Source organism: Ruditapes philippinarum, unplaced genomic scaffold, assembly GCF_026571515.1.
Source record: "Ruditapes philippinarum isolate M1 unplaced genomic scaffold, ASM2657151v2 ctg845_1_1_1_1, whole genome shotgun sequence".
Lineage (NCBI taxonomy): Eukaryota > Metazoa > Mollusca > Bivalvia > Venerida > Veneridae > Ruditapes > Ruditapes philippinarum.
The window spans coordinates 1-26,543 of NW_026855333.1; the positions used below are offsets into that span (position 1 = coordinate 1).

Sequence of the window (26,543 nt, forward strand, 5' to 3'; positions counted from 1 at the left end):
ACAAAGATATTCCTGTGTAGTTTGGTTAATATCAATTCATTGGTTTCAATAGGAGTCATGGACAATGACAGATGATGGAAGACGGACATCATGCTCACAAAGAAGCTTACCTTAGCACTTTTTGTGCTCAGATGAGCTAAATCATTAATAATCAACATCACCTGATTGGTCAGAAGACTCCTGTTTATCTAATTTCATGCCTGTACCAGTTTCAGACCAGTTTACCAAATTTTGCAAGATCTTCTCTGTTTCTAAAAATAACACAAAAATAACAACTATTGCCATGATTCCATAACTATCTCCTGCGCACTTGTCTTTAATTTATAATGTTTTCTGCCAAAATAAAGAAATTGATGATCAATGATCACATGATGGAAACAAAATGTATAAAGAAATGATGATCAATGATCACATGATGGAAACAAATGTATACAGAAATTGATGATCAATGATCACATGATGGAAAAACAAATGTATAAAGAAATTTGATGATCAATGATCAATGATGGAAACAAATGTTTAAAGAAAATTGATGATCAATGATCACATGATGGAAACAATTTATAACAGAAATTGAATGATCAATGATCACATGATGGAAACAAATGTATACAGAAATTGATGATCAATGATCACATGATGGAAACAAATGTATAAAGAAATTGATGATCAATGATCACATGATGGAAACAAATGTATAAAGAAATTGATGATCAATGATCACATGATGGAAACAAATTTATTATATACCTATAAATTTTCTCGCTAAAATACACGCAAATATTGAAGCGCAAATACGCTTCAGCGGATAGAAATTTCCGTATTATGTTAGTGACAAATACGGGTACCATATATGGAAGTGCCGGACTTATTTTTGACGTTTTGGTTCCGATCTTAAGCCTTGTATAACGTTGCATTTGGAAACGGGAACCAAATTAATTAAAGGCGTGGCCAGTTTGCAAGAATTACGTATTCATCCGTCAGTCATGAATTTATTTTCTTGACAAATGCATTTCATTTCTGAATAAAACGAAAAGGTATATAATAAAAGGAAAATTATGTTATAGTAGCTTTCTGAGACTATGTATTTTTCTACTCGCAACGTTGGAAAATTGATATCTCGCTCGACCTTCGGTCTTGCGAGATATCAATTTTCCACCGCTGCTCGTAGAAAAATACAAAGCATCAGAAAGCTACTACAACATAATATTCCGTATGTATACAGAAATTGTATCACATTACCTTGCCACTTTCGTGACTCCATAAAAATGGTATTGCATGACTGTGCATGTATTTGATGTGACCTCATTTGCATAATGCAAACATTGTGTAAAGTTTGAATAAATGTTACTATAGCACAGTAATCAAAACGTGATTATTTTCTCATGTTCACTGTGTTCTTATTTTTATTTGCTTTGTGATAAAATAAAATATTATTCTTTGTGTAAGTTCATTACTAAAATTTATTGATCTCATTGAATAAAATAATGTAAAGCTTGCATAATTATTTTTTTCAACTCATTGACATTCAATACATTCAGTATAGAACCTATACTCATTCAGTATCATCTATATGTTTATTTAATTAAAAATTCTGAATCACCACATTTCTTAATAACTTCCATGGCAAACATTTTAAATATTTCAAATATTCATACTTCAAAATTCAAAGCCCTAGACATTGGAAGACATTATTTTGGAATTTAAATACAGAATTACCCGCAAGGTAATCAATTAAATATGCTACAGTGGTCAAAATGAAACTAGAAGTGACTCTCAAGACAGTGTACTGAACTATAGAACAGCATGATTGAAAGTGGCAACAGTGAAGGGCAGAGATATACCTGCAGACAAGTTCCCAGGACTCCGAGTCAACATCATCTTGATGCTCTCTATAAACACGAAGGTTCAACTCTTTATCCTGTAACAACAAACAAAACATGATTGTGTTTTATATGCTACCTTTACATTAATAGTGTCTGCTTCTCATCGTTTAAACTGACATTATGCCAATTCAAATGTAAGTGGTCAAGGTACATGTAAAAATACATAGAACTTGTCTTTTTGCCATAGCTGTGTCTGATTTTATATTTTACTATAAAAAAAAATAATCTATAATCCATGTAATGAACAGAAATTTCTATATACAAAGTTCAGAATGTATGAGGAATGCTAAATTCTTAAAAAGAGTGGGCAGTCTTTTGTAATTTTGGTAGTTTTTATATTGTATTATAAACAATTTTCATTAGCAATTAATGATCAAACATCATATAAAAGAAAATCATTTAAAATATATTGCTCATTCAACTTGACTTGACAGTGAAAAAATGAGCATAATGTCACTTTAACAAGCATGCAAATATGAATTATTACAGCTCATTCAAAGTTGTGTCAAGTTCAGTTAATCATTAAATACATCAAGTTCAGATGAACAATAAATTTGGCTCCCATTATGAAGTGGTATATGCTACCAACAGCAGTATTTTGTAAAATATAAATAAAACCTGAATTTCTACACATTTTTTTTTTTCATTTGGATGACACAATTAGGGAATACGAGGGCTTATTAATATTCCTTGCAGAATTCTCCTCCTTATATTTTATTTTGTCATCAAATCACATGAAAACTTGTTTACCAGTAAAACAACTTATTTTCACTTTTATTATCAGGTAGATATATATGTACAATACTTGAAAAGAATAAGCAGAAGTATAAGAATAAGATAAATGTATGACTTCAAAACGGCGCATGACATCAACAAATGACATTGAGTAGTGTGCAGTTGTGAAAGTTTGTGACAGACTCATAACTTTAACTAGTAGAAACACTTAAACATGTTAACAAGAGGGCCCTGATGACGCTTATATTGCTCACCAAATTATTAACTGAATTCTATCTTATATTATGGTTTATGGCCACCATACAAAAAATATTTAAATGTATATATTGATTTGGCTTTCTTTCATTTTCACATTATATGTAAATGTCCTTTACAAATTTATCACCTTGTTTATGAGAAAAAAACATTTTACAATACATTAGACTTACAAGAAGGTACCAGTATGCCATGCCATCTTTGTCTCTCCCGACAGGTTGAAATCTCATCTCTTCTACAGGGATCTCATTTACTTTGTCTTTAAATTTATTGTTACAATCAAACTGAGATTCCATCAAGTTCTGAAACATACAACAGGAATGGTCACAAAATCAGGTTTTCAGCCAATAAGTTAATCCCATCAAAACTGTTAGGGGCCTTGCACATAGAAGAGTATTCCTCTATTACTTAGATATAAACAAATATATATATATATAATGGCCATACTTTCCCTGGCAGCAAGTGCCACCCGAAGGGACTCAGGGCCATACTCTTTTTCACATTTACAAAGGCAAAAGGAAGCATTGAAGGAAACATATTGTAATGATGGGTTTGCAAAGCCTTTATTCTTTTTGTACAGAATTATCATAACATTTCATATTTGACCTTGACAGTCCATGTCATTAAGAGTCAATATCCAACTTTGACTAGAACTATCACTAAAGGTCATTTTATTATAAGTTCTCATTCATAACTCTAGTTATCATTCAGAAACCATTTTTCTACTTTTTAGTAACAAAGACATTGACCTTGATCTAAGGAGATAAAAACAATCTCAAACAAGGTCTCCACATAAGCTTCTATATACCAAGTTTGATTACAATATCTCATTCCCAACTCTTGTTATTGTCCAAAAATCATTTCTATATCATTTCTATATTTTTAGAAACAGTGACCTTGACCACTTTAGACTTAAGATAATTGTTCTTTGTCACCACTCACATCATGTATGACGATGTTCATAATTCTAGCATCTTTATTTAAAAAGTTATCTCCTCTTTAACATAAGTTCATCTGTCTGGCCTTCTCTAAAAACTGTTACTTTTAAAGAACTTGGAGTTTTTCCAACAAATTTACTCAAAAATAGAGAAAAGTTGAAACATTTGTTATACATATTCGTCTTGAGAAAATTGGATCTTTTGATTATCTGATACATGTATAAACATAATTTCCTTATAAGGCATGGAAACTTAACATATTATTATGATGCAGATAAACTAAGAACTCAAAATACAATATATTTAATGTTCATGCATGTCTTCCACAATGGTTTAACTGAATGACAACAGCCCTTCAGAATGTTGCCGATGTTTTAACCGGTAGGGGACTTTTGTATTGCTTGCAATATTATGATATAGCTTGTTCAGATAAGTTTCTTGATTGGGTCTGTTCCCTAATTGAAAGAATATTTTGATTACTCAGACAAATTTACATTCGGGTATATATTGTCCCACCTTGGAAGTGCTTTTGTTTATCATTTCATAAACTGGTAAGGGACTAAAATGTTTATCTTAATTATCTTTATGATACTATATGACCTCATAGGTGGAGGCATTTTTACCCAAGATGTATGATTCATTAAACTTTAATAGAGGTCTACTAGGCAATGGTATATCCCAAATATAGAGGCATAGTTTTATCTGCAAAAAGATGTTTTCCTATACCATGGTCTACATAAAGCAAGTGAATACCGGGACAGGGCCAATTTGACCTGAGGATCATGATTAATATAACTCTTGTAGAAATATACAACTTCTTTCTACATGCCAAATATCTTAGCTCTGGGCTTTGTAGTTTCACACAATAAGACTTAAATGTGTTTTCCCATATAAATCAAGTGACCCCGGGGTGGGCCAATATTGACCCAAGGGGCATGTTTATTATCAGTTCTGAAGAGGTCCACAAGGGAATGCAACATGCAAAATATCTTAGCTCTTGGCATTGTAGTTTCATACTATAAGTCTCAAATAAGTTATCCTATAGAAGTCGAAACAAAATATGAGACCCCTTGGGTTGGGCCAATATTGACCCAAGGGGCATGATTTATTATTATATCAATTTTCTAGGTCAACTAGTCAATGCTACATTACAAATATTTAAACTATAGGCATTATTTCACAAAACAAGACTGAAATGTTTTTTCTCATACAAAAATATATCAACTAAGTGACTCCAGAGCTGGGGCCAATATTGACCCAAGGGGCATAATAAATACCTGTTTTGAAGAGGCCAAAAAAGGTAATACTACATTTATGGCAGACTACAGGTAATGGACAATCCTAAAAGCATATTCTGAGCCAGCTTAAGTGAGCTAATTACACGAAAAGAAGCTATGTTTTGTTTAAAAATTCTAGTATAAAAGTATCTAGTATTTAAGGACGTTTTCAGGAGTTTTCATATAGACATATAGGCAAAATTAAACTGAAGACAAATAAACATAAAAGCAAATATCACCTTGTATGTTTAACTTTATTTTTTGACTTATATGCTAACACAATTGGCCCATTTACTGTGCAGCAGGCAATATGTGAGCCCTCTTACATTTCATTTACTATGCTACCCAATAACAATTTATTTAAATATTGGCAAAAACATTCATCATAAGTTAAAGCATATGTTACTTTTTAAATACATGTACCATCTTTTTACCTTCAAAAGTTTCAGCTTGGTAGAGATTTTTGCCAACTTGTATCCAAACCTTTCTATCTCCCATGCATCTACATTTGAATATTTGTAGCAAAACTGAAATCAACAAAAGAAATCAATTTTTCTTTAATGATGAAACCACTACTATCAATATTAAACTTACTACATTAACTACATACTACATCATAGAAGAACAACTGCAATTATAAACTGAAGACATTCTAAGACCAAAACATGTAGTTCATAATATAACTTAAACTGTATACATGTATTCTTTTACACCATGGAGTATATAATCTACTGAAGAATATTAAAAGGCACAAGCATTGTTGAGTGTGGAATGCCCAAGAAAAAATACATGTCAAATAGCTTCAAATGTTTAAATAGCTTATGCCAACTTGTATTTACATCATCTAGTCAGTAAGAAAGACTTCACCAATGTCTTGAATGAATCCAGGTCAGGGGCAGGACCATAGATGACTGAAGACCATGGATGACTGAAGAGCATAGATAACAGAAGAGCATAGATGACTGAAGAGCATAGATGACTGAAGAGCATGGATGAGTGAAGAGCATAGATGACTGAAGAGCATGGACGAGTGTAGAGCATGGATGACTGAAGAGCATAGATAATAGAAGACCATAGATGACTGAAGAGCATAGATGAGTGAAGAGCATAGATGACTGAAGACCATAGATGACTGAAGACCATAGATGACTGAAGACCATGGATGACTGAAGAGCATAGATGACTGAAGACCATAGATGACTGAAGACCATAGATGACTGAAGAGCATAGATGACTGAAGACCATAGATGACTGAAGAGCATAGATGACTGAAGAGCATGGACGAGTGAAGAGCATAGATGACTGAAGAGCATAGATGACTGAAGAGCATAGATGACTGAAGAGCATGGACAACTGAAGAGCATAGATGACTGAAGAGCATAAATGACTGAAGAGCATAGATGACTGAAGAGCATAAATGACTGAAGAGCATAGATGACTGAAGAGCATAGATGACTGAAGAGCATAGATGACTGAAGAGCATAGAGGACTGTAGAGCATGGGTGACTGAAGAGCATAGATGACTGAAGACCATAGATGACTGAAGACCATGGAAGACTGTAGAGCATGGCGACTTAAGACCATAGATGACTGAAGACCATAGATGACTGAAGACCATAGATGACTGAAGACCATAGATGACTGAAGAGCATAGATGACTTGAGAGCATGGATGAGTGAAGAGCATAGATGACTGAAGAGCATAGATGACTGAAGAGCAAAGATGACTGAAGAGCATGGACAACTGAAGAGCATAGATGACTGGAGAGCATGGATGAGTGAAGAGCATAGATGACTGAAGAGCATAGATGACTGAAGAGCATAGATGACTGAAGAGCATGGACAACTAAAGAGCATAGATGACTGAAGAGCATGGACAACTAAAGAGCATAGATGACTGGAGAGCATGGATGACTGGAGAGCATGGACGAGTGAAGAGCATAGATGACTGAAGAACATTGATGACTGTAGAGCATAGATGACTGGAGAGCATGGATGACTGGAGAGCATGGACGAGTGAAGAGCATAGATGACTGAAGAGCATAGATTACTGTAGAGCATGGAGGACTAAAGACCATAGATGACTGAAGAATATTGATGACTGTAGAGCATAGATGACTGTAGAGCATAGATGACTGAAGAGCATGGACAACTGAAAAACATTGATGACTGTAGAGCATGGACAACTAAAGAGCATAGATGACTGAAGAGCATAGATGACTGAAAGGCATGGGCAACTGAAGAGCATAGATGACTGAAAAGCATAGATGACTGAAAGGCATGGACAACTGAAGAGCATAGATGACTGAAAAGCATAAATGACTGGAGAGCATAGATGACTGTAGAGCATGGATGACTTAAGAGATAGATGACTGAAGAGCATAGTTGACTGAAGAGCATAGATGACTGGAGAGCATAGATAACTGAAGAGCATAGATAACTGTAGAGCATTGAGGACTGAAGACCATAGATGACTGAAGAATATTGATGACTGAATAACATAGATGTCTGTAGAGCATAGATGACTGAAGACCATAGATGACTGTAGGGCATGAATGACTGAAGAGCATAGATGACTGAAGAGCATAGATGACTGAAGAGCATAGATGACTGTAGGGCATGAATGACTGTAGAGCATAGATGACTGAAGAGCATAGATTACTGTAGAGCATGGAGGACTAAAGACCATAGATGACTGAAGAATATTGATGACTGAAGAACATAGATGACTGTAGAGCATAGATGACTGAAGAGCATAGATGAAATTATGGATCTTACACAAGATGACTGACATAGCTAAGCATCATGCTGTATCTGTTTAATTTGTTTTATTTGCTATTAGGACCTTGATTATCCAACTTAAAGAAGAATTCTTTAATTTTGGTCTTTGGTATGCTCATTCTTTAACTGTTTGTGGCACTTGTTCAGGTTATGTTTGTTAAATCACAGTTATTGTGAAGCATTTTAAGTTATATTATCCATTCTATACACTACACTTTTTTCTATTAAATGCCATCTACTATGACTTGCTAAACTTGATTAAATGGCAGTTACAATGTTTCAGGCTTAAAATAGCAATACGAAAATAAAAGAAAACAAGAACTGGTTGAACCAGGTGTAAGATGCTCCTCGAGAAGGTTTTGGACACAGGAAAGTATAAAAAAATGAACAAAGGGCGAAAACTTCAAAATTAGGCAAGGCAGAGTTATGTATTTTTTGCACTGCACTTCTATCTATCTATAAAGTTTCGGGATGACATCTCTTATAGTTTCAGAGTAATGTCCCGGGTAAAATTCAAATTGTAAAAATGAACAAAGGGCAATAACTCCAAAATTAGACAAGGCTGTTTTTTAGGTTCTTTAGCATTGCAGTTCTATACAATGAGATCTATCTACCTACAAAGTTTCATGTTGATATCTCTTATACTTTTAGAGCTATGTCCTGGACAAAGTTCAAAGTGTAAAAATAAACAAAAGGCAATAATTCAAAAATTAGGCAAGACAGAGTTACAGTTCTTGTGCACTGCACACCTACTCAATGAGATCTATCTACCTACAAAGTTTCATGTTAATACCTCTTACAGTTTTAGAGTTATGTCCCAGTGTAAAAATAAACAAAGGGCAACAATGCAAAAATTAGGCAAGGCAGAGTTACAGTCTTGTGCACTGCACACCTACTCAATGAGATCTATCTACCTACAAAGTTTTATGTTGATACCTCTTATTGTTTCAAAGTTATGTCCCAGACAAGAAAAGTGGACGGACGGACAGACAGACATACTTTTTAGCCATTTTTAGTCACACAAGGCTTCAATATTGAACACAAGTAAAAACGGAATGAATAGGATCATCAATGTTACCCATTGTTCTCCAGGTCACACAAGTACCTCTGGGTTTGTGCGGACGGACAATGCAGCGACTATATGCTCCCCTGAAATTTTTCGGGGAGCATAACAAAACCCTTGATGCACAACTTTGCAAGTCATGCTGACCAACAGTCATGAGACTAGGTCAAATATTTTGAGTAAAGCAAGACACAAGTTGAGAATTGCAAATCTTTTACTAAGCCAAGAGCAATAACTCTAAAAATACTGAATAAATTCAGAAGCCAACCCCTAACGTGAATGAACTACACATGCTGACTAACATTCCTGTAAAGTTTCATGACTCTAGTCAGATATTTTTTAGGCTACACGCGACACCATGTGAAAATTGTAAAGTTATACTAAGTTTTTTTTAGGTTACACACAACACAAGTTAAAAATTGCAAATTTATACTAAGTCAAATGCAAAAACTCTAACAAAACAGAATTAATCCACATGCAAAACCCCAGGTGCACTGCTTTTCATGATGATCATTCCTGTAAAGTTTGTAAAAAAGAAAATTTCAATAATATGACCTTCAAGGTCAATGTTATTTATGAGTGAAGGTCAAGGTCTGTCTGGTTAAAGACAATCTATTCAAAAATAAGACACCAAGAAGGAAAAAAGTGTTTAAGTTTGCAGACGGCGTGGCAATACTATCACAACAACTCTCTTTTATCCTTTGAAGTACATTCAAGTCAAGCTTAAATTGGGAGAGCCCAGAATAACCAGCTCATAACAATTCTGATATCAATATTCTTTTAAAAATTAAAGTTATTAAAAATTAAAGTTATCATTTTTCAGAATTCAATACATGTTTTTAAGGATTTCTCCAATTTACCTCTGTTATTACGGTGCATTTCTCTGGTATTCCACTGAAAATTTATCACTGGTTTCCACTGGGATGGTATACCACCATTATACAAGCTGTAAACTTACAGTGGAATAACAGAGAAATTTATCACTGGTTAACCACTGGTATTACCAATGGAATACCACTGAATATAGCATATTCTACCATATTTAAATTGTTTACCTCAAAAAATTATTAATGTCATTTCATCTGTTACTATTTTCTTTCAGTAGCATATGAATTTAAAACTTCATTCATAACGGCAAAATGATGTCCTTTGCATTCAATTTTACTCTAAAATGCACAGAAAATTTTTCATTTTAAAGCATGCAACTTATCTGCACCACATGCTAGTACACACTTCCAGCATTTATAAAACTAATGGAAACACCAGCAACAAGTATTATTTCCACATAGCAAACTAAATCAATTCATGAAGCAATGAACAATTCTCATTTTAACATGCACTTTACCTTGACAACTCCTCTCTCCCATCTGTCTGCAGTAACATTTGACAATTTTTTGTGAATTCTTCTCAACAGCCTTACATGGAGATCTATCAGTAAAGGATTCACTTAAAAAGAAAAAAAATAAAGAAGAAAATAAAAATATTGTAAAATAACATTCTTGCAGTCATAAAGTGGTTTGGGTTTGCTGATATTGCAGTCAAAATTGTGTTAAGCAGCCAGTTTTGCTCACCTAATTATTCAGGCTCTTCCAATTGATATTGTTAACTATGAAAAAGTCACACATCAAAAATATTTTCAGAGTCAAGCGTCCTGCAGGAGGAGGCTTTTGTTTTGATCCAAAATCCTCGAAATTGGTGTCAGAAAGGTTGTTTTGATGATTTACTTGACCTAGAAATCATCAAAACAAAAAGATTTACCACATTTTGGCTGTGTGATCTAGTTTTTAACCCCAGATGACCCATATTCGAACTTGACCTAGAAATTATCAAAACAACCTTTCTGACCAATGTCGAGGATATTTGGATCAAAACAAAAGCCTCTAGAGTGTTAATATGGTTTTACCATATATTGGCTGTGTAACCTAGTTTACTTGACCTAGAAATCATGAAAACAACATTTCTGGCCAATTTCCACTAGAGTGTTAACAGGGTTTTTCACTCATCACGGATTAAAATCTGTATTTCATAATCATATAAACTATATTAAAGCAACTGCCAAAAAGTTCACTTTTCATTATAGTTTGTGCTCAATTTTCATTTATAATCTGTAAAGTCTTCTTCTAGACACACAAATTTGCATACTCATTAATGTTTTTTATTGTGCATTTTACTTTTAAAGGTCTGTATGACTAGCCTCTAGTCTACAGTGAGTATAGGTTAACTGTGACTCACATACAGCTGGAACTTATGGGAAAAAGTATGGGCCCATACAGCCAGCGACTTTCTGTCTGTTTCCCTCTCATTTTCCTTGTTCGTAACTTTTATTCATATGTATTTGGCGACATTTTATCATCTATGATAACAGTGAGGCTTTAACAGCAAAATATAATTTTCACTAATAACCAAAGTGCATATGCATGTACTGTAGCAATGAGCAATTGCATACATGTATGTCTTGTTTATTCTGCAACACATCCTTACAAGTTGAAAATTCTAGGTGGCAACAGTAGCGTATGTTACATTTAAAGGCATTAATCCTAATTAGCATGGGGCTTCACGCTCAGGTAAAAAAAAGTGTTTCCACTATGCTTGAATCCCTAGAGTGGAGAAGTCAAGAAGAAAGACACATAGTGTCTGATCTGTGTTTTACAACATCCTACAAAATAAGGTTGCCATTCCCTTGCCAGATTATCTCAAACCAGTAATGAGACCAACTTGTAGCTCCCTTTCCCATGCTTTCAAACAAATCAAAACAACTATTGACTATTACAACAAGGCTTCCATTAATATCGGCTATTTCAACAGGCATCGTAAAACAAACTTTAAAATTTGTAAATTACGACAAAATTTACCATTGCTGATGACAATTTTTATCGTCACGGGGAGCTTATTAATTTATCAAACATGTCATTAATATTGAAAATATAACAAGTGGGCCATGATGGCCCTGAGTCAGTCACCAAAAACAACTGCTTTTCAGTGTTGGAAATTATTCATTGTCAATATTTTCTACTATTAAATTTGAGCATAGAATATCTTTGAACAATAATTTGAAGAAATGCCATGACCTGGGGTATTTAAGCTTTAGCTTAAATGGGGCTAATCAAATTATATAAGCAAACTTGATAAAAGACTACCTAAGAATGCTATGTTGACAGACAAAGTTAAGTGATCATCCATTAATTATTTCAGTAGGAGATGATGTTCAATGGTTTTTCTATTTTTAGCTTGAGCGGCCCATAAAAGGGGACAATCAAATTAATATGAGCAAACTTGATAAAAGACTACCTAAGAATGCTACAAACAAAATTTGGTGGTCATCATCATTACTTCTGTAGAAATGGACGTTTCAATGTATTTCTATTTTTAGCTTTGGGGCCAATCAAATTAATATGAGCAAACTTGATAAAAGACTACAATGTACCCAAGAATGCTACAGACAAAGTTTGGTGATCACCCATCAATTAGTTCTGTAGAAGATGTTTAAAGGTTTTTTTCTATTTTTAGCCCTAGAGACCCCTAAAAGGGGCCAATCAAATTAATTTGAGCCAACTTGTTAAAAGACTACCCAAGAATGCTACAGACTAAGTTTGGTGATCATCCATCAATTAGTTCTGTAGTAGAAGATGTTTAAAGATTTTTTTCTACTTTTAGCTCTGTTGACCCCTAAAAGGGGCCGATTGAAATGACATGAGCAAATTTAAGGGCGACTTTCACAAGGATGCTACAGACCAAATTTGTAGTATATCTGCCCAGCAGTTTCAGAAAAGAAGACGATTGTTGACACATGACGACGGAGCATACCCCTTTGATACTAATAGCTCACCCTGAACCTTCAATTCTGGTGAGCTCAAAAAAAACTAAAAGATTCTTGAAATTTTATTTATACACGAGGACCAACGGTAATTTTTTTTATCTCGGACCACATGATTTTTAGTAAGCCAGGACAGACGGACTTCGCACAGACTGCATTCATCATACCCTATAAACAGGTGAATACAACCTGTTAATCCATTATCACACATGCTCGAATATTGCGAGTCACAACAGCTGTGTTTATTATCAGATTATGCAAGCGTTTAATGAAATTGTAAACCATTGAACGATAGAGATCAGAAAAATCAAGCGCCCTGTGAATTTTATGGCACAGTGGTGAGATTGATTTGGAGTTTAAGGCACAGCGGGAGCGCGATGCTTAAAGAGCCTGGAGAAAGGCCTGTGGACAACTTAATTTTTATTCAGCCATGACCGAGGACTGACAGATTTTTGCAGACTGATTAATTGCACCCTATAAACAACCTGTTAATCTGTTATCACATGCGCTGATTGATGACCGCTGTATTTATTGATTAATCATGTGATCAGATTTTCAAGTGCTATACGAAATTAAAAATAGGGATCAGAAAAATCAAACGCCGCGGTGACTTAGTAATGGCACAGCGGTGAGATTGATTTGGAGATTAAGGCACAGTGGGAGCACGGTGCATAAAGCGCCTGGGGAAAGGCCTGAATAAGATATGCATTTTCGACTTTCATATTGTTTTGAAAATTGCCGTATAAATAGCAAATACAGTGAGTCCTGCCGTACAGCTAGCCACTTCCTTGCATTTATTATCACTTGTCACCATGGATGTCTGGTCCCATGGGTCCTACTAAACAGTCTTTTGTGTATCTGAGCAGTCCTTAGCGGTCCGGCAACTCATAAAATTTTCACCAAAATAATATTTTTTCTTAAAATTATAATTTTTTTTCCACTAAACATACTACCATGTATTATAAGAATGCCCTAGGAAGTATTTTAAGGTCCTTTGTGCCTCCCTAGTAGTCCTTTGTGGCTCCTTAGCAGTCCTTAGCGGTCCTTAGCAGTGTTTAGTAGGACCGCTGGTCCCATGTTCAATAAGGCTGTTAGACAGATTGAATCAACATACTTGTCTCACCCTGACACACCAACCCTGTGTTTGTCTTTTAAACATTTATTCTGCTTTTATACCTGTTTTTAAACCTCTTACTTGTGACGTGCAATGTCTAGATTCCCAGCAGGGGTTTGACTCAATGGAAGGTAGTTTTTTTTATAAATATAAGTAACCCTATTAGACAAAGTGACAGCCTCATTCTAGCAACATTTTGATCACAAGAAACGTCTTCATATAAGACCTTCTAAGTAGAATAACAAATAAATATACTAGGTTTTATAGGACATATAATAACGCATATAATAAACAGATAATAAGGATACCATTATGGGTATAAGTCCTTTGTTCATTTTCCTATATCAAACACAATAGACGCCTTACCTTTTTTTCCGTCTTCGATCCATTCTTGAAGGTCTTTGTAACCAATTTCGGGTAAACCTAGTGTTTCGCCATATCTATCCATAAAAGAACAAATAACAGCGAAATTTGGATTAGATAAACAATCATTTTCGGCTTGAGATGCCATTTTGTTTATGCTAATCGGTCTCGTACTAAGTTGTTTACGAATTAGGCCTGACACTGCTTAAAAGTCGGGCACAGGCTAAAACGCAGACGTTCGTGCAGGACATTAGGATAGACGGGCAATAGAGATACTATGGAGGGGAATATCCTCCAAAAGTATCTTGATGACATGTTTATATATGTCGATTCATGAAGAAATCTTACTTTTTTCTCTGAAAATGATGCTTGTTGTATTATAAATTCGTTATATAGATTGTTGACATGTTATATGGCCGTATATAAACGGCTGTTTGCAATATAACCCTCGCCTAACCGTTAACAGCTCGGGTTATATTTACAAACAGCCGTTAATATAAGGCCATATAACCTGTCAACGATCTTTATAACTAATATATATATAAATGTATTCCCCCTAACGACCTAGGGATAAAAAGACAGTAGGGATTATCTACTGGTCATGACTAGTCTCTAGGTAATTGTCAAAGTCACACTGACCTTGTACGTAAAAACGGTTTCCGGCCAATAACTCAACAACTCAAGTTGCCTTGTTTGATATTTTTTATTAAACTTAAAATGCTTTTGGTATATACATTTCAAGGTCTAATGTAATATAAGAAATTGGCTGTCATTAAGGAGGCGTACATGATTCATAAAATGTATATTATTTGGTAAGATGTGTGATAACTATGTCATAAAAAGGTAATATACGTAATCACGTAAATTATTTATGTACTGTTCAATACTTGACTTGTAATTTTAATTTTGTCCCATTATAGACATATATTACATATATTTCCTTACATATTGGTGCTTTCCATATCTCAATTTTATAAAATGCGTTTTTGTATAAATTATCTGCATCATTTTCATAAAACGGGATGATAGATTATAAATTTGTTTTGTCTTCAAAAGTCGCCCCGTTCTTCACTTCAGTGTTGTTTTATTTTTCTGGTTCTTCGGGACCATTGAGTTCAGCACTTTTAAGTGTTGAGAATTGAGTACGGCTCAAGCCGGTGCCAGGGGGTGTGAGGGATGTTGCATTTTTTCATTATCCCTCAAGTCAGCAATCCTAAGCGGTCTTGCAACTTGTCAAAATCACAAATTCCATCTCCAAAATTATTTTTTTTCTTAAAATATTACATTTTTTATCATTAAACATGTAGTAAACATACTGAAATATAAGAATGCCCTAGGAGGTGTTTTAAGGTCTTTTGTGCCTCCTAAATAGTCCTTTTGTGCCCCCACAGCGATCAATCAACTCATCTAAAGCATAAATTCTATCAGGAAAATTATATTATTTCTTAAAATAATACATTTTTTGTCACTGAACATACAGAAATATATTATAAGAATACACTAGGAGATATCTTAAGGTCCTTTGTGCCTCCCTAGCAGTCCTTTGTGCCTCTTAGCAGTTTTTTGTGCCTCTCAGCAGTCCTTAGCGGTCCTGCAAATCGTCAAAATCACAAATTCTATCAACAATTTTTTTTCCTTAAAATAATACATTTTTAATTACAAAACATACTGAAATATGTTATATGAATGCCCAATGAGGTATTTAAATGTCCTTTATGTCTCCCTAGCAGTCCTTTGTGCCTCTCAGCAGTCCTTAGCGGTCCTGTAACTCGTCAAAATCATAAAATCTATCACCAAAATTATATATATTTTTTTTAAATAATACATTTTGTATCACTTAACTAGTAGTTAACATACTGAAATATGTTATAAGAATGCCCTAGGATGTATTTTAATGTCCTTTATGCCTCCATTGCAGTCCTTTGTGCCCCTATAGCAGTCCTTATAGCGGTCCTGTAACTCATCAAAATCATAAATTCTATCACTAAAATTATATTTTTTCTTAAAATAATACATTTTTTTATCACTAAACTAGCTAGTTAACATATTATACTGAAATATGTTATAAGAATGCCCTAGCTAGGAGGTATTTAAAGGTTCTTTGTGTCTCCTAAGTAGTCCTTTGTGCCCCTATAGCAGTCCTTAGCGGTCGTTCAACTCATCCAAAGCATAAATTCTATCAGAAAATTATATTTTTTTCTTAAAATAATACATTTTTATCACTAAACTAGTAGTAAAAATACTGAAGTTTGTTATAAAAATGCCCTAGGAGGTAGCTTAAGGTACTTTGTGCCTCCCTAGCAGTCCTTTGTGCTATTATAAGAATATGCTATTATATTATAAGAATGCCAAGGAGGTATTTTAAGGTCCTAAATACCTTCCTAGCAGTCCTTTGTGCCTCTTAGCAGTCCTTAGTGATCCTGCATCACATCGAAACACCAAAATTTGATTTTTTCTCAAAATAATACAATTTTTATCTCTTAACTTTCTGAAATATGTTATAAAAATGCCCTAGGAGGTATTTCAAGGTCCTTTGTGCCTCCTAAGGCAGTCCTGTGTGCCTCCTTAGCAGCCCTTAGCGGTCCTTAGTAGTCCTTAGCAGTGTTTAGTAGGACCGATCATGGGTATAATTGTGCGCGTGACTGTCACGTGATTATACAATAATACAAAATGACGGACAAGCAAACAGAGAAAACTCCTTTAATAAAAGAATATGATGGCGAGGAGGAAGAACTTTCAGCATGCGGGGCAACATTGGCATGCAATCCTAGGAGGCCACTTCATCGATACCTCGTCTTGATTATTATGTGTTTTCTTAGTTTTGGTAAGATCCCTTTTCATTTCCTCCTAAATTATGAAAGTGATGTAAAAAGTCGCTGCGCTTGATTCGAACTCATTTCCTCATCACTGTATAGACGAGTGGAATAATTTGCCAGAAGATATTGTCATTAAAGAATCTATCTATCTTCCATTAATGTCAAACCCCTCACGGGGACGTAGACTTCAACTTCATCGGGGTTACTCGACAATATCCACCATGTAGACATCGACGTCGATGGGGTAAAGACTGTACATCTGTGTAAAGAGGCGTGTTCTCACATAAATTTTTAAAACTATACTACACAATTGTATCACAACTGTCCCATGATGGTGTTCCACACTACACCCTAAAAGGTCTGGTGACCAACATGTATTTACACTTTATACGGCTTCGAACACTTCACCCCCAGACACTTCACGCTAGGCCCTTTTTTGCAGACACTTCCCCCTCAGACAGTTCACCCCTCATTTTAAGATATTTGATTGAGACACTTCACCCCTCATTTTTTTAATTTGTGTTTAACAATTATTTATGTAGAAAATGTTAAATACATTCAATAGTGATTGAGAATGTTTATTGTTTTAACATATTTTATTATTATTTTGTCATGTATCAGTTTGTTCCTTACCATATAATAATCAAGTTATGTTCATTTGGTGATGATTTGTGCTTTAACCTTGTGCTTAATTTACACAACTGGTGCTTTTTATTTGTTTAATAAATGACATTATGAATGATCTTCGTATTAAATGCAGGATAATTGTATCTGATAATGATGATAAATAATTTATATTTACTATATTTTATAAAGCAACCGATTCATTCATTCATATTCATTTATATTCATTTTATTTATTTATTTATTTATTTATTTATTTATTCAACATTATAAATAAATTTAATTTTCATACAATTATACCATTTTAATTCAATTATCTAATCAATAATGAGATAAATGTTGAATAAACAACCAATCAATATATTGAATAAACAAGGTGACATGCAATAAACATTTAATGGATGAAAGTGCTTTGTATGTCATTTGGCAATACAACCAATTAACCTAAATCAGCTTTAAACTTAGTAAAAATAAAGGTATTAAGCAAAATTTTTAATCAAATTATACTAAAAATAATTTATATAAACATATATAAGCATTTTGTTGTTGACTAACTTGTTTTATTTACTTTATAGAAAAAAAATGGATGAGGGGTGAAGTGTCTTACTGATTTTGGGGGGTGAAGTGTCTTAAGGGGTGAAGTGTCTTCAAAATTTGAGGGGTGAAGTGTCTGGGGGGTGAAGTGTCTTGCTACCCTTTATACAAGGTGGTGTTCATTTATACATATGATGTAACACCTTGAACGAGCTTGATGGAAGATTTAAACTCCTCCAGGCTCTCAGAAGTAACACAAGAATCTGGTATAATATTCCAGGTCAAATTAACAGTCCTTGTTGATAAGTGTTGATTCTAGAATGAACTGGAATGAATTTCATACTGTGACTTCTCCAGGTTGAACGAACGGTGGGAATAGTGGGATGGTAAACCACTGGCACAGCTATTAAAAAGTTTATTACTTTATACATGTACATGTATGAGAGTCACATCTGCCCATACTCTACGTTGTTGAAGACTGGGCCATTGTAGTTTATTTATCAGTTCAGTGACACTAGAAGGATTGTGTGGGTTATACAGTCTATTCAATACCCATCTCGCGGCATTTCTTTGGATTTGTTCTATCTGCTTAACTTCAGTCTTTTTCTGCTTAACTTGAGTCTTTTGTAAAGGATTTCATATTGGAGAAGCGTATTCCAGTTTAGGTTTGACCAAACTAATGTAAGCTTTTTCTTTCACTTTGGGAGGACAGTATCTTAACTTCCTCTTTAGAAAACCAAGTGTACTTGCTGCCTTTTTTGTGATGTTGTTAATATGGTCGTTGAATTTCAAATTAATATGGTCGTTGAATTTCAAATTATCACTGAATTCAACTCCTAAATATGGATGCCGGTTGACTATTTCCAAGCTTTCGCCTTTCATTTTGTAGTCGTATTTCTTTTTATGTGGAGAAGATGAAAATTGCATAACGGCGCATTTTTTCACATTAAATTCCATTTGCCAAATGTCTGACCAATTTTCATGTTTACTAAGATCTTTCTGAAGAGTTATGTTGTCACTATGATTACTTATTGGCCGATATAACACACAATCATCAGTGAATAAACGTATACATGTATTTGATGTAATATTATCTGCGATGTCATTTAGTAGTAGATTGAAGAGTGTTGGTCCGAGGACTGTTCCGTGCGGTACACCAGGTGTTGTAAATTTTTGTTAAAGGGTATGCTGTGACCTTAACCTTCAAGGTAGTGACCCAAATGTTGCGCGCGACAGGTCGTCTCAATATGGTGATAATTTCTGTGAAATAGTTGTGAATCTGACTTCAAATAACGAAGTTATGGGCTGGACACGATTTTGCTTCAAGGTAATGCTGTGACCTTGACCTTCAGGTAGTGACCCAAATGTTGCGCCTGACATGTCATCTGAATATGGTGATCATTTCTGTGAAATGCTACTTCAAATAGTTATGGGCCGGACACAAATTCAGGACGTACATACGGACGGACGGAAGTTCTAACAGGACAGTAATTATGTGGCTACTCTATTGTCTCTCTATTGTTCTTTTTAGCCACACAAAAGAAAATAGCCACATAAAAGCATTATGGAATGAATGACATCAAAGAGAAAGAACAGTTACCTATTGTCCCTCTAGCCACATAATCACTGTCCTGTGAGTGACGGACAGACAACCCGGCGACTATGCTCCCCCAAAATTTTTCGGGGAGCATAATAAAGGTTTTGAGTAAAAACTAAAAAGTGGTGTTCATCATTTGACACCATAGAAAAAAGGTTAACTTGTCTTCTTTGGGTACTCAGCACTCCCTCATTGCAAATGCGTCCGAACCAGCTATATGTACATATTTAATCTTCTTTTGAATAAATGGACTGTACTGATTACATACACTAGGCATGTGATTTTATAAATCTGTTGTTAAATCAGGATCGTAAAATTTCTTTCTTGCTTAAATGTATCTGGTCATGTACATACAATAACTCCTTATCAAAATATTACTTAAGTAAAGGGTACTGTATTGTATCTGAAATAATAGCAACATCCATCTTTTTTTTGTGCCCCCACTTTAGGGGGGCATTTTAAGATTTACCCTTGTCCATCTGTCCGTCTCTTTTGTGTCGCACATAACTTAAAAAGTTTTTGACCTAGAGTCATGAAACTTACAGTAATGTTGATCAGCCTGTGTTGTTGTGCACCTGGGTATTTTTGTGTGGATTTAATAAGTATTTTTAGAGTTATTGCCCTTGACTTAGTAAAAATTTGCAATTTTTCAACTTGTGTCGCACATAACTAAAAAAGTATTTGACCTAGAGTCATGAAACTTTACAGGAATGTTGATCAGCATGTGTTGTTGTGCACCTGGGTATTTTCGTGTGGTTTTAAAAAGTATTTTTAGAGTTATTGCCCTTGACTTTGTAAAAATTTGCAATTTTCAACTTGTGTTGCATGTAACTTAAAAAGGATTTGACCTAGAGTCATGAAACTTTACAGGAATGTTGATCAGCATGTGTAGTTGTGCACCTGGGTATTTCCGTGTGGATTTATGTAGTATTTGTTAGAGTTATTGTCCTTGACTTAGTAAAAATTTGCAATTTTCAACTTGTGTCGCATGTAACACAAAAAGTATTTGACCTAGAGTCATGAAACCTTACAGGAATGTTTATCAGCATGTGTAGTTGTGCACCTTGGGTTTGGCTTGTGGATTTATCCAGTATTTGTAGAGTTATTGCCCTTGACTTAGTAAAAGCCGTTTCATTATGTTGTGTTATGAAATTTTGTTCTTTGAGTGCTTGAGTTAGATTGAACAAACTTTACAGGAATAATGATCAATATCACTGTGAAGCTATGCACCTGGGACTTTGCATGTGGATTTTTTCAGTTTTGTTAGAGTTATTACCCTTGACTTACAGTAGTATAAATTTGCAATTTTCAACTTATTCATGCATAGCTCAAAAATTATTTGACTTGTAGGCCTGAAAGTTTACAAGAATGTTTAGGTCAGCATGTGTACTTATGCACCTTGCGGTTTGCTTGTGGATTTATACAGTATTTGTAAAGTTCTTGCCCTTTACTTAGTCAAAGATTTTTTAGTTTTCAACTTGTGGCACATGTAGTCCAAAAAATATTTGACCTAGAGTCATAAGATTGACAGAACAGTGGAGTGTGGGGGCACCAGTGTCCTATCACTCCTATGGACACATTTATTTGTAGGTCATTATAATAATATATAAAAATGCTATTTTTGATGCAGTCTATCAGGTTCTTTTACTTCTCTTCTTTCTTGTTCAGGCTATTATTAATCAGAAAGTTATCGATTATATCCCATCCAATTGAACAGATAATCAATTGGGAGAAATATCACCCAATTTTCCATCAGTATTATATAATATTACGGCCCAGTGCTGCTTATATATACAACATATGCACCCTGGTGATTTATGATGTAATGGCCAAGTGCTGATTGTATATACAACATACATACCCTGTTGATCTATTGTTACAGCCCCGTGGCGCTGATACAAATCTATTTTTAGCTCGACTATTCGAAGAATATGAGAGCTATTGTAGTCGCCCCGGCGTCAGCGTCCGCGTCTGCGTTGGTTAAAGTTTTTTGTAAAGTCAAATATCTCAATTATTGCTTGAGATATTCAATTGAAACTTACAATACTTATTTATAGTAACAAGGTACATCAGATTGACAAGTTGGATAACTCTACCTACAATATTGACAGAATTATGCCCCTTTTTAACTTAGAAATTTTGGTTAAAGTTTTTTGTAAAGACAAATATCTCAATTATTGTTTGAGATATTCAATTGAAACTTACAATACTTATTTATAGTAATAAGGTACATCAGATTGACAAGTTGGATAACTCTGCCTACAATATTGACAGAATTATGCCCCTTTTTAACTTAGAAATTTTGGTTAAAGTTATTGTAAAGTCAAATATCTCAATTATTGCTAGAAATATTCAATTGAAACTTACAATACTTATTTATAGTAACAAGGAACATCAGATTGACCAGTTGGATAACTCTGCCTACAATATTGACAGAATTATGCCCCTTTGAAACTAAGAAATTTTGGTTAAAGTTTTTTTGTAAAGTCAAATATCTCAATTATTGCTTGATATATTCAATTGAAATTTACAATACTTTTTAGCTCGACTATTCGAAGAATATGAGAGCTATTGTAGTCGCCCCAGCGTCGGCGTCCGCGTCCGAGTCGGCGTCTGCGTTGGTTAAAGTTTTTTGTAAAGTCAAATATCTCAATTATTACTTGAGATATTCAATTGAAACTTACAATACTTATTTATAGTAACAAGGTACATCAGAAAGACAAGTTTGATAACTCTGCCTACAATATTGACAGAATTATGCCCCTTTTTAACTTAGAAATTTTGGTTAAAGTTTTTTGTAAAGTCAAATATCTCAATTATTGCTTGAGATATTCAATTGAAACTTACAATACTTATTTATAGTAACAAGGTACATCAGATAGACAAGTTTGATAACTCTGCCTACAATATTGACAGAATTTTGCCCCTTTTTAACTTAGAAATTTTGGTTAAAGTTTTTTGTAAAGTCAAATATCTCAATTATTGCTTGAGATATTCAATTGAAACTTACAATACTTATTTATAGTAACAAGGTACATCAGATTGACAAGTTGGATAACTCTGCCTACAATATTGACAGAATTATGCCCCTTTTTAACTTAGAAATTTTGGTTAAAGTTTTTTGTAAAGTCAAATATCTCAATTATTCCTTGAGATATTCAATTGAAACTTACAATACTTATTTATAGTAACAAGGTACATCAGATTGACAAGTTTGATAACTCTGCCTACAATATTGACAGAATTTTGCCCCTTTGGAACTTAGAAATTTTGGTTAAAGTTTTTTTGTAAAGTCAAATATCTCAATTATTGCTTGAGATATTCAATTGAAAATTAAAATGCTTTTTTATAGTAACAATGTACATCAGTTTGCAAAATTGCATAACTCTGCCTGCAATATTTGCAGAATTATTTGCCCCTTTGAAACTTAGAAATTTTGGTTAAAGGTCTTCAAAGATATTTACTTGAAACTTTACACATGCACTTAGGGTCATAATTGGAGGGTCATTATTGTATGTCACTGACCAAGTTCCTTAACTCTATCTTGCATTAAGGCTGATTCATATCCCCTTTTCTACTTAGTCTCTTGGTTAATGTTTACATGCAAGTTTTACATATCTCCATAACTATTAAAGATATTTATTTAAAACTTCACATATGCATTTAGGGTCAGAATTGTAGGTCACTGACAAAGATCCATAATTCTATCTTGCATTTAGGCTGATTTTTCTTCCCTTTTTCAACTTAAAAAATTCATGGTAAAATTTTGCTTGTAAGCTGTTATCTCCATAACTACTGAAGGGTTTGTGCCTTTTTTGGGACAATTTTATGAATTCATAATAAAAAAGCAGTGATTTACTTGATAAAACATCTTAATAACAAGCCTTTGTACCTTTTCTGTCAATTTTATGTATTCATAGGTAATTAGTATTATTATACTCAATTAAACACCCTTGTGACATTACCTTCCAAATAGTCAAGCCAATACTGTATAATTAGACTCTCTCTAAGGCCTATAACATGAATTTATAAAAAAAATTAGCCCTTTTGTGAACTTAGAATATTTAATATTATCAAGGCTCTTATTATATATATATTCATAATTGAACGGCCAATATTAACGCAAACTGACATTTGTAGTGGTCTGTATAGAATAATCCCCCATTTTTAATCACATTCTGCAAGGGCAGTAACTCTTCCTCAACGCATAAATCGCTTAAATGAAAGGGTCTATATCTATAGAAATGGGGTCTGTCTGTTTGTCTGTCTGTCCATCCCTCTGTCTGTCAAACTTTGGTCAATAACAGCAAGGGATTTTGAAATGACTTGTTACAAATGTTCACTATAGTAAAATAATGTGTCATGTGCAAAACACAAACCTGTTCTTCCAAGGTCACGGTCACTATCAAGACCCATAACTCTTGGATGGATTTCTACTGAAAAAAAGGCCTTTGTGAACTAAAAATGTTTTTGGTTCGTTTTGTATCAGTTTCCAAAACCACTTTATGTATTCACTTAGAACTGTACATGTGTCTTTGAGATCATAATAATAGATTAATTTTTTTTTCATGCCTCATAACTATGTCATGTACATTTATTTTGAATGGAATCTTCCTTTTTGTGAATTCCTACATTATCCAGGAACATGTTTTACTGACCAAGATCTGAGAATTGTCGAATGAGCTGTTCTACTGACATCTCTTGTTTGCTTTATTTTTTAGGAAGTTATTTCTGCTATGACAATCCAGCTGCTCTTCAAGATAACATGACACGAGATTTAAAAATATCAGTTGGTAAATTTATGGGCTTCTATTCCTGGTACTCCTGGCCAAATGTGATTCTGTGTTTCTTTGGTGGCTTCTTGATTGACAGGGTGTTTGGTGTTCGAATAGGTGCTGTCATATTTAGCTTATTTGTGACAGTTGGACAGGTATGAATAACTTTACAATATTATATATCTATAAATTTTCTGATAAAATCACTTTTACACTTTTTCAAAAGACATTTAAAATTTTATATTATTAAACTTTACTATATTCTAGACATATTTAAAAACAAAAAAATTACAAAAGTTTACCATCTTGTTTGAAAAATATTGACAATTAAAGTTCAACATTAAAGTGTTTCTGTTTTAAACAGCAACAACAATTATGTTTTCATTATCTGTTGAAAAATTTCACTTATTTAACATTTTCCTTCCTTGAAAAGTGATTATAATGAACTATAGTTTTTAAATAACTTCAAATAAATCAATGTGTATATGAAAAGATTTTTTGTTTGTTTATTGAGACAGTTATGTGTCATATTTTACATCAGATAAGGAGAGGGTGGGGTAAGAAAAAATGAGTCAGATTTTGTCAATTGTAATCGGGGCATCAAATATATTTTAATAATAATTATCTAGAAACTATTCTTGACATTTGTGCAAAATATAAAGAAAGTTTACCATGCTAATTTTAAATTATAAACATTTTAATTTATTATGCTGTCCAATTTCATATATTTCACAGTAAAAATTTATAATACATAAAACTTCAAATATTTCTTAATTATAAATTTTAAATATAAATTAAGAGAGAAAATAATAATCTAACAAAACAAAAAGAAGACAAAAATTGAAGAAAAAAAATTGCATATTCTGGGGTTTGAACCCATGCCCTATTGAAACTCTGTTTCCTCACTGAAAATGAATACTCTTCAGAAAGGAGATACTGCATTAGCCATCCAATACCTTAAACAGCAAAGTCTAGATATTGGCATGAAATATTGTTGAGTGGACTTCTACCAAGTTTGTCAAAATTATAACCCTGAGGTCAAAATTGAAAAAAAACATTGAGTGACTTCCATACCAACCTTTAACTTTCTTAAACAACAAGTTATTTCCATAGCAATTATTTTGCTTCTCTTTGCAAGGAGGGATTTACAGTAACCGTTGTTTTTCCATAGCAACCAGTGACTGCCATAGCAACCATATAGTTTCGAAAGCAACCAGTTACATTTTACGAGTGCATTATTTCAAATGCAGATTTGAACTCTGATATCAGATGACCTAAGGTTTTGACCTAATGACTTTTTTATTTAAATAGTTATAAGTATGAATTGTCTCTTGTCATGACGATCCTTTCTTAAATTCTAGTCAGGTGAGCAATATTAGGGTCATAATGGCCCACATGTTATAGTACCTTCAATGTTAGTCATTAGCTGGCAATTTTCTTGTTCTTGTTATGCGTATGCCAGATAACATTTGCTAGATTTGATATTATGTATATATCTTTTGAAATATAGTTCTAATACATTGTGTCTCTTTTCTCTTAGATTGTTTTTGCCACTGGAGCTTTGTTAAACAAGTATTGGCTGATGTGTGTTGGAAGATTCATTTTTGGGTGAGAATGTTTATGAATAAAATTTAATCATTATTAAATACACTTGTGACTACAAATTATAACAAATTTGCCATTTTAACTGATTAAGAGTGTCATGTGAGGCTATTATGAGTTTTTGGTCTTGGACAATAACATTTGGCCCTCTGAGCAGCACTAATAATAATTAGTAATTCCCATAAAAATTGTATTGCGATATATTGAAATTTTGACTTTCACATTGGGATATGTTGCAATATATTGTTATATTCATTTCAACTTTCAAAAAGGAACCTATCATGTTGGCACAGCATAGGTGTGAACACTACTAGTAACAAACAAATAGTCTTATATCATAAAAACAAAGCTACCATTTAAGAATCTGCTT

The 26,543-nt window shown here is 33.6% G+C and overlaps 2 protein-coding genes across 2 annotated transcripts in view; one reads left to right on the top strand and one right to left on the bottom strand.

Moving 5' to 3' along the window:
- Nucleotides 1–161: 161 nt before the first annotated feature.
- On the bottom strand, nt 162–14,420 carry LOC132742975 (remodeling and spacing factor 1-like; the record flags this gene model as incomplete). The annotated part of the gene is given in 6 exon segments (XM_060731478.1): nt 162–251; nt 1,845–1,921; nt 3,050–3,178; nt 5,526–5,618; nt 10,280–10,380; nt 14,229–14,420. Coding segments are annotated over 6 exon segments (585 nt in total). The 5' UTR covers nt 14,374–14,420.
- A 2,430-nt stretch (nt 14,421–16,850) lies between these two features.
- Nucleotides 16,851–26,543, top strand: part of LOC132742978 (major facilitator superfamily domain-containing protein 1-like) — a 50,345-nt gene continuing 40,652 nt past the window's right edge. Inside the window, exons 1-3 of the mRNA XM_060731481.1 lie at nt 16,851–17,049; nt 24,518–24,726; nt 26,112–26,179. Coding sequence (XP_060587464.1) covers nt 16,896–17,049; nt 24,518–24,726; nt 26,112–26,179 — 431 coding nt within the window. The 5' untranslated portion in view covers nt 16,851–16,895. The remainder of the gene's footprint in view (nt 17,050–24,517; nt 24,727–26,111; nt 26,180–26,543) is intronic.